At 62.6% G+C, this 9,279-nt stretch overlaps 2 protein-coding genes across 2 annotated transcripts; both read left to right on the top strand.

Annotated features, from left to right (window-relative positions):
- PROB1 (proline rich basic protein 1) lies at positions 1 to 4,634 on the top strand. The gene has a single exon (XM_045550936.1). It carries the CDS (start codon positions 120 to 122, stop codon positions 3,165 to 3,167), a length of 3,048 nt encoding a protein of 1,015 aa, XP_045406892.1. The 5' UTR covers positions 1 to 119; the 3' UTR covers positions 3,168 to 4,634.
- Positions 4,635 to 5,172: 538 nt separating this feature from the next.
- MZB1 (marginal zone B and B1 cell specific protein) lies at positions 5,173 to 7,218 on the top strand. The gene is made up of 4 exons (XM_045550935.1): positions 5,173 to 5,477; positions 6,260 to 6,384; positions 6,705 to 6,815; positions 6,914 to 7,218. The coding sequence occupies exons 1-4, from the start codon at positions 5,301 to 5,303 to the stop codon at positions 7,068 to 7,070; spliced, it is 570 nt and encodes a 189-aa protein (XP_045406891.1). The 5' UTR covers positions 5,173 to 5,300; the 3' UTR covers positions 7,071 to 7,218.
- The last annotated feature ends 2,061 nt before the right edge of the window (positions 7,219 to 9,279 follow it).

The following is a 9,279-nucleotide window of genomic DNA, read 5'->3' as shown; positions in this document are numbered from 1 at the left end:
TGGGTGCGGCCGCTTTAAGGCGCGGTGATCCCAGGGCATCGCCGGGCGGGGCGGGGACAGTGCAGGCGCCACCGGCGGAGGCGAAAGCGAGGGAGGTAGTGCGCGTGTCCGGCCCCACCATGCTGACCGCGCTCACCCCGCCAGCCGTGCCTGCGATCCCGAGGCAGCTGCCCGCGGCCCCCGCGCGGCGCCAGGACTCCTCCGGTTCGTCAGGCTCCTACCACACGGCTCCGGGCTCTCCAGAGCCCCCGGACGTTGGGCCGGACGCGGAAGGCCGAGCGGACTGGCCCTGGGTGGCCCCTGGGCGGGGGGCGGGCGCACAGCCTCGCCTGTCCGTCAGCGCCCAGAATAGCCGCCAGCCGCACTGGCCCGGCTCGGGTTTCCCGCGAGGCCCGGGCTCCGGCCCGCGGCCACCCCAGCCCCAGCTGCGCACGCTGCCGTCGGGGGAGATGGAAGTCATCTTCGGCGTCGGGCCCCTGTTCAGCCGCTCCGCCGCGGAGGATCGCGAGGTGCAGCAGCTCACGGAGCCGGCCTTCGGCAGCCCCTCACCGCCAGGGCCAGCGCCTCCCGCCCTTGTCCCACTACAGCCCCAGGCCCGCGACGGTGGCTCTCGCTGGGCCACATACCTGGAGCTGCGACCCGGCGGGCAGAGTCCTGCCTCCCCAACGCAGTTTGAGTGTGTGGAGGTGGCACTGGAGGAACGCGCCGCGCCCGCCAAGCCCCGGACGGTGCCCAAGCGTCAGATCGAGCTGCGCCCCCGGCCCCAGAGTCCCCAGCGGGTGGCTGTCGCGCCGCGCCCCCGACTGCTCCTGCGCACCGGCTCCCTTGACGAGTCACTGAGTCGTCTGCAGGCCGCGGCGGGCTTCGTGCAGACCGCGCTGGCCAAAAAACTGAGCCCCGAGGCCCCAGCCCCTAGCAGCGCCGCCTTTGAGCCCACAGGACGGTCGGAACCTGCGACCCGGGAAACGGCCCGCAGCGCTCGTGTCGTCTTGGAGAAGGCTAAGCCTCGGCCCCTTCGTGTACAAGATAGTACGGCCCCAGCAAAAGCCCCACGGCCGTGGCCCAGCCTCCGAGAGCGCGCTATTCGGCGCGACAAGCCGGCGCCTGGGACCCAGCCGCTGGGTCCTGTTAGTTCCAGCATCTTCCTACAGTCAGAGGAGAAGATCCAGGAGGCGCGCAAGACTCGGTTCCCGCGAGAGGCTCCGGATCGAACCGTCCCGAGGGCACGGAGTCCGCCTTTTGAGTCTATAGTCCCCTGGGAGGTTCCGAGCAGGACTGTGAGGCCAAGAAGCCCGTCCCCGCGGTCGCAAACTCCAAATGGGAACGTGCGAGGTCCTCGCGGCCCATGCCCCCAGAACCTGTCCCCGTGGGAGCGGACCATTCCTAGGGTGAGTAGCGCGTCGTTCCCAGAAGCATCCTCCGCATGGGAAAATCAGAATCCCGCCGTCGAAGACACCGTCAGCAGGAGAAGCCCTGCGCCTCCGACCCTTTGCCAGTGGAACCAGCGTGTTGCTGGAGCAGAAAACCCATCCCCCAAAGCTCCTTCCCATTGGGAGATTCCACATCCCGCAGTCGCAGTCGGGGATGAGGAGGAGCCGGCTGGGAGCCCGTCCCTGCCGACCGTGTTCCCATGGGAATCTCCAGCTCGTTCTACTGGGACTCGGAGCCCATCGCCCCGAGAGGCGTGGGATCCCGCGGTGCGGGGCTCCTCCGCAGTATTTACGCGGGAAGCTCAAAATGGCGAAGCGCAGGAGTTGGTGCCATCTACACCGTCAGCACCCGGGACTCCAGAACCAACAGAGGAGCAGAGTCCATCCGCACAGGAGATTCCGGATCTTGCCTTCCGAGGCAGTCGGCCGTCGCCAGAGGCGGCTGCACCTGAGCCGCCCTGCAGTCACCTTGTGGGCAGGTCGGACGCCGATGCCCGTCCAGAAGCCTTGGGCCACGGAGAAGCGGCCTCGGGACGCCAGCGTGTGGCCATTCCGCGGCCCAGAGACGTGCGCAAGATGGTGAAGACCTCGTACGCGCCAAGCTTCCCGGCGGCGACCGCCGGCTCGGGGCTGCCTGCGCCTCCTGCTGACCCCTGCGGGGAGGAGGACGGCGCGTCCAAGGCACAGGAGCTGCGGGCGCCAGGGCCCCCCGCTCCGGCTCACTACACTTCCACTTTTCTGAAGGACTTTCTGCCGGTCGTGCCGCACCCCTACGAGCCTCCAGAGCCACCCCTCGACACAGTGCCCCGGGACGCCTCAAAGCCCAACGGGGTCGTGCGGCGGAGAGCAGAGAACAGCACGGCAAAGCCCTTCGCGCGCACAGAGATCCGCCTGCCCGGTGCCCTGGCCTTGGGCCGCCGGCCCGAGGAAACCCCGGGAGTCCGAGTGCGCGCTCCTGGCGGAGAGAACCGGGGTGCAGAGCCACATCGCCTCGTCCCCGATGGCGAGGGCCGGACCAGCCCTCTAGGCGGCGCTCGCAACCCGTCCCAGCGGTCCCCCATAGAGCCAGCAGGGGCCCGACCACCGCGCCCCAGCTCCCCACAGGCTCACCCCAACTCGAGCCCCGAGGTAGTACCCAAGCTGGAGACCCCCCCTGAGCCCCTCGAGCCCACGGCCGCCGTCCAGGCGCCCCTGCCGCGGGAGCCCCAGGCGTCGGCCGGCAGGACAGCCCCTGCCCAGCCTCGCGCCGCCTCGGCGCCTCCCACGGACCGGTCCCCGCCAGGCCCCTCCCAGGGGGTGCGCAGGCTGCCCGGGGCCGCGCACCCGGGGAAGGTCCTGGTGGACCCGGAGAGCGGCCGCTACTACTTTGTGGAGATGCCGCGGCAGCCTCGGCTGCGGCTGCTCTTCGACCCTGAGAGCGGGCAGTACGTGGAAGTGCTGCTGCCGCCCGCGTCCCCGGGGCCACCCCGTCGCGTCTGCACCCCGTTGGCCCTGGGGCCCGGCCTCTACCCGCCCGCCTATGGGCCTATCCATGCCCTCTCACTGCCACCGTCCCCGGGCCCGCCGGCTCTCGGCAGCCCCCAGCTACCCTGGGCCTCTGAGGCGGGCCCCCTGGACGGGATGTACTACCTGCCGGTGAGCGGGACCCCCAGCCCCACGCCCCCCCTGCTCCTCTGTGCCCCGCCCTCCAGCTCGGGTACCACCCAGCCTGGCAAGGGCTCCTTGTTCCCATTGTGAGGCCCCAGAGTTGGGGCCCTAGGATGGCCTTGGAGGTTCTGGCATCCAGTCCTTTGCCCTCCTTTCCTTCCATCACCCCTCTCTTTGGCCTATCCCTGCCAATTGTCAGGCCAGAAGTGACCTTCAGAGAAAGTGTCTGAGACCCAGGGACTGATGGAGTTGGAGCTTAGGACGTGGCTGCCTCCTTCCTCCCTCAACAATATTGTATGTCCCTTTCCCAAGCATTCCCAGGGTGTGGTGTGTGTGTTTACCTGTGTTTGTGTGTATGCAGGCGAGCAAATACAGAAAAGCGTGGAATCCCAGGGCTTATCCCCAGGAGCCAATCCAAGGAGGTGTTGGGGTTCCCCAGGGGGCAGCAGGAATGGGAGCAGCAGGGGACAGGGCTGCCCCCTGAGGTAGTGAACTATCTGTCCCTCTCTGAAGGTGGGCCCAGCTGAGGTAGAGCTGGCCGTCGGGCACAGGTGACATGGAAGGGAAGGATTCTGGCTACACAGCCTGCTCTTTGGAAGAGGAGCTGAGCTTTGGGCTGGGAGGCAGCGGGGGAAAGTGGCTAGTGCAGCCCGAGGCCAGGCTGGGCTGAGAGGGAGCTAGGGGGACAGCAAGTGCAGGTGGAGCAAGGAAGTAACACAGGGAGGGGCTGCGGAGACCGCCTGGCATTGGGGTGGGGAGACTGGGGGTAAGGTGGGCCCAGGTGCTGTGGGCTCCAGCTGGGAGCCTGGCTCCCCAAGCCTCCCATCACCCCCAGTCTCTGATGTGGCTTCTGCTCTGAGCCCCAGAGCTGAGCTGGCTCATCCTGGGTGGGGGCAAGGCCTCAGCCACTGCCACCCAGGTAGGTGGCAGGTGAAATGAGTCATCGGGAAGGACTCATGAGAGCTGTTGTCCCAGGGGAGCCTTGACCCCTTGGGTGGGTGGATGATGGGTTAGGGCTGCCAGTAGAAGGGATCCCCCTGTGTGGGGTAGGTCAGAGGGACCTGAAGCTCCTAGCTGGTCCCACTCCCCTTGGTCACAGCACAAGGAAGGGACAGGACCCAGAGTCCATGCTTCAGCTGCCCTGAGATTCCAGGAGCCCCTGAGGAAGGCTGAGGGAGATGAGGGATCTGCAGGAGGTGGGAGGTGGTCTGCGTGGGGTCTGTGTGTCGTTCTGAGCCTGAAATGGCTGGGCCCTGCTGGGCTGGTGTGTGGCGTGATGAGCTGGGGAGGACAGTTCCCATTAGAAGCAGTGTCCGGGAGGGGCATCGATGCTGTCCTTATTCCAGGGCTGTGCGTGGCCGGGTGCCTCAGAGTCCCGCCCCCCTGCCCTGGACTGCAGGCTGACTAGAACCATGAGACAGAATAACTTGGACATTTCTTGGCTGAAGACGCTGGTTCTGATGGCATGGAGGTTCCTGGGGTCACCCCAGGTGCCTCACCTCATCCTGGTGTGCAATAAATAAATCGCTGACCCATGAGCCATGGTGGGTAAAAGAACTGGTGTGAGGTGCCTGATTTCCTGCCCTTCCAGGCCTGGGTGGTCCTGGGTAGAAAGGACCTCAGGGCCAGGGAGGCAGAGCATGTGTGTCTTTCACATTCTGTGGGGTCCCCACCTCAGTGAGTTGCCTCCCAAGAGGGAGCCCAAGGCTAGCAAGCACACCTGTGGCCTTGTTCCTCCAGGTAGTGGAGTGGCCGGGGGCTTTAGGGCCAATCAGGCTTGGGTTCCAATTTCAGCATGGCCCCTCTAGTTGTGTGGCCTTGGGTTTGTCACTTCCCTCTGAGCCTTTGTGTTTTCAAGGGCAGAATAAAGATGACAGTAACCACTTCCTCCCACAGGTGCTCAGCACAGTGCCCGCCACCTGGCAGATCACAGGACGTAAGAGGCATCAGCCCCATGTGTCCTTGCCTAGGCCCAGGCCCTCTCCTCACCTCGTTGTTGCCCATCTGTGAAATGGAGCTGAGTTGGCTGGAGCCGGGTCCTGCGAGAGGAAGTGCACACGTGGCATCTCCAGGGCCCTGGGGGAGGGGAGAGAATGGGAGGGGTGAGGTGTGAGTTCCCCATTGGTCTAGGCCAAGTGTCTTGTGGCGTCCCCGCTGCGCACATGCACACGCACACCTGCACCCCAGCCACAGCCTGCACTCGCTGAGCTAGCTCCAGAGGCCATGAGGCTGTCACTGCCACTGCTGCTGCTGCTTCTGGGAGCCTGGACCATCCCAGGCAGCCGCGGGGACAGGGACCTGTTCACAGCCACTGCCCCAGAGCTGGACGATGAGGAGAAGTACTCAGCTCACATGCCTGCTCACCTGCGCTGTGACGCCTGCAGGGCTGTGGCTTACCAGGTGAGTCCTTCCCCCGCCTTTCCCCTACCCTTTCTAGACCTCGTCTCAAGCCAGACCCCCCCACTGACATCAGATTCCACCTCTGGCCTTTGATCTCCAATCCCCCAGCGCTCGGCATCAAGCCCCAGACTCAGCCTTCCGTGATGCCAGCCCCACCTCACCTGAACCCCCATCTGCCTGCCTGGCAGAGCAGATAGTCTGGGACAGACCCACAGTATCGAGACCCCAGAAAATCACCTGCTTGTCCTTGGAGACTCCTCCCTGTCCAGGCCCATCCTCAGGTCTGGACTCCCTCCCCAAATCTGACTTGGGTGCCTTTGCGTATGCGTACATGCTGCGAGTGAGCACATGTGTTGCGTGCCTGCATGTAGGAGTATGTGTGTGTCTGAGTTCACACGTGCACCTGCTGAGCACGTCTGTGTGCCAGTATTTCTGCATGTGCAGGGCCTGTGAGTACTCATGCCATTGAAGATTAGGATCTTTTTTTCCCCTTCTTGTGCTTTGAAATAGCATGTGCTACTTAGCAGGTGTACCCTGGAGTAGGGGCCCCAGCACTCAGGCCCAGCCTTCCACCTCAGCACTTCTGCCCCCACCCCCCAGCCCCGGGAAGTGGCTCCTGCCACTTTCTAGCTCTTGGGTCTAGGGGCGGGCCGTGCCGCTGGCCTCACAGGTGCTTCCTGCTCAAAGGGCTCCCTTGCCACCTCATTCTCCCCAGAGACTCCTGCCCTGCCCCTCTGAGCAGCAGTCTTGAGCCCCTAGCTCCCAGCCCCTCCTTGTTCCAGATGGGGCAGCATCTGGCAAAGGCAGAGGCCAAACTTCATACCCCAGACTCTGAGGGGCGGCGGGAGCTGAGTGAGTTGTTATACACAGACGTCTTGGACTTGAGCTGCTCCCAGCAGTGGCAGGAGTGAGTTGCCAACCTCTACCTTCCTCCCCCCTGGGCAGGGCTGGTGGGGGGAGCCGCCGCTCTCCCACTCACACCCCACACACTCCACTGGGGCTCTAGTCCAAGGGAGGGGGCTGGCTGGGATGAAGTCTGGGCTCTGGAGCTGGGAGCAAGTGGGAGAGCAGAGGGCCGGCGGACAAGGTCACTGTGTGACCCTGGGCTAGGGGATTTTCCTCTCTGAACTCGGCAAATGCCCAGTGTGCCCAGCCTGGTGTAGAGACAGGTCTCTTCCCGCTGGGCTCCCACCAATGCCAAACCCCTCTTCTCCTCACTGCTGCCAGCTACGGGGTCCGAGAAGTGAACAAGGTGAAACATCTCGTGGGCCCAGGGCTTAGCAAGGGGCCAGAGCCGAGCATCAGCGTGATGGTCACAGGGGGCCCCTGGCCCATCAGGTGATGGTGGGGGTGGAGTGGGGGTTGGGATGGAGCCCGGGTTTGCCCCTCCCTCCGTGTGCCGGGCAGGGTCTGAGGCTCCTGCTGGGCTCCCCTAGGCTCTCCACGACATGTCTGCACTACCTGGGGGAGTTTGGAGAGGACCGTATCTATGCAGCCCACCGACAAGGCCGAGAGGCTCTGGAGGCACTGCTGTGTGGGGGCCCGCAGGGGGCCTGCTCGGAGGAAGTGCCAGCCACGCGGCAAGAGCTCTAGTCCTGGACTCTGTCTTCCTCTGGGTCATCCCCACTCCTGTCTGCGGGCAGGGAGGCGTCACAGGGCTGCCACCCTCCCTCTCTCCTCCGGCATCCGGCGCTGGGCCTGGGTGGGAGGCAAGGACTCAAATAAAACCCAGTGACTTCAACTCCTCTCTGCAAAGGGTGCTTTCCTGTTCCCTCACTCACAACAGCAATCAACACAGAAGCCTTCTGTGACCAAATGTGTGGAGCTTTTTCTCCACAAACCAAGAAAGCAATCAGTTCTGCGGTGGACGCTGGCTACGTGTCCTCCATTTCAATTCTGACACATCTACTCGGAGATAGTGTCAGGTCCCGCAGGCTGAGGGCTCAGTTCCCCGAGACGACCCCCATTCAGATGCCAGTCACAAGTCGGGGCCTCCAGAACTTCTGACCGAGCGGCTTCACGATGGGATTCCCGCGGCCCCTCTCCCCCTCTCTGGATTCCGTTAATTTGCTAGAGCGGCTCACAGAGCTCAGGGAAGCACTTACTTACATTCGCCGGTTTATTGTGAAGGACATTACAAAGGACACAGATGCAGAGATGCGCAGGGTGACGTGTGGAGGAAGGGGCGCAGAGCTCCCGTGCCACCCTGGCCGCCCCACCCTCCAGGAACCTCCACAAGTTCTGCTCTCTGGCAGTCCTCTGAACCGTGTCCTTTTGGGGTTTTATGGAGGCTTCATTACGTAGGCATGAGTGATTAAGCCCTTGGCCACTGGTGATCAACTTAACCTTCAAGCTCCTCTCTCCTTCCCAGAGGTTGGGGTTGGGCTAAAAGTCGCAACCTTCTAATCCTGCCTGGGGTCTTTCCAGTAACCAACCACTGCTCTGAAGCTACCTAGGGGCTGCCAGGTATCATTAGCATAGGAAAAAAGCATCATTTGGGGGATTTTTTTTTTTTTTTTTTGAGACAGAGTCTCACTCTCTTGCCTGGGCCAGAGTGCCGTGGCATCAGCCTAGCTCACAGCAACCTCAAACTCCTGGGCTCAAGCAATCCTCCTGCCTCAGCCTCCCAAGTAGCTGGGACTACAGGCATGCGCCACCATGCCTGGCTAATTTTTTCTATTTTTAGTTGTTTCACTAATTTCTTTCTATTTTTAGTAGAGATGGGGGTCTCACTCTTGCTCAGGCTGGTCTCGAACTCCTGACCTCAGGCAATCCTCCCATCTTGGCCTCCTAAAGTGCTAGGATTATAGTCATGAACCATTTTGGAGATTCTTAAGATTTTAGGAATTGTATGCCAGGAAACGGGGTCCAGTTGAAGACCAAATATACAATTTCAGTACATCACATCCCATCCTAGGAGGGCCTAAAACACGTCCCTACAATTTCCTAGCGATAAGAGAGAGCTGCCATGGTTGGAAATGTGAGCAAGCTACCAAAGGCATATGGAACCACTGACATGCATGGTGACAGCCCAGGTGCTCAGACCCACCGTGAGAGAAAAGAAAACTGAGGCAAACTCTGCAGGCAGGCCACCTTGCAGCATGTCTGCTCTGACCACTCGATTCCATCTGTGCCCCTCCCAGAACCCAGCGGTCTATACCCATGGCCGCTCACTTTCTGTACTCTGTCTTTGTCTCTAGCTGGTATGGGTGGGCCTTGGGTGCCTGCCTGGCACGAGGTAGGGCAGGGTTCCTAACCAGCCAGATTCAGCATCTTGGCTCTCAGTCCTGCTCTCCCCAGAAATTCTCCTGGCTGGGGGCCCTTTCCTTCGGAAGAGAGCCCTGGGCCCTCGTGGGTCTGGGAACCTGAGATCAGCGGCACCATGACTTTCAGTTTGTTTTGTGAGTGTCTCTGATCTGCTGAAGGCCTGGGAGGGAGACAGAACAGACCCTCTGACCTTCATTTGACAGACACGGAAACTGAAGCTTAGACAACAGAAGAGGCTCCAGCCAAGTCCCAGGCTGAGCAGTGGCAGGGCTGGGAAGGGATTCAGACTTTGGGGGTGGGTGAAGGTCGGCTGCTGGAGGAATGGAAGCGCCCCAGGCAGGCCCTGACCATCTGGCTTTCCTGGGAGCTGCACTGGAGCCCTTCCATCCATCCCCTGCCTGAGGCCCCTCCTTCCCTGGCCCTCGTCCAGGAGAGAACCCCTAGGCACGAGGGGGACAGCCAGGCGAGGAGCTGGCTGAGCAGTCAGGAGTACCAGGTGTGGAGCTGGGCCCCGTGACATGGGCCTGAGTGACCC

The sequence above is a fragment of the Lemur catta genome, chromosome 5 (assembly GCF_020740605.2).
Source record: "Lemur catta isolate mLemCat1 chromosome 5, mLemCat1.pri, whole genome shotgun sequence".
Lineage (NCBI taxonomy): Eukaryota > Metazoa > Chordata > Mammalia > Primates > Lemuridae > Lemur > Lemur catta.
This window is presented reverse-complemented; position numbering and strand designations above follow the sequence as displayed.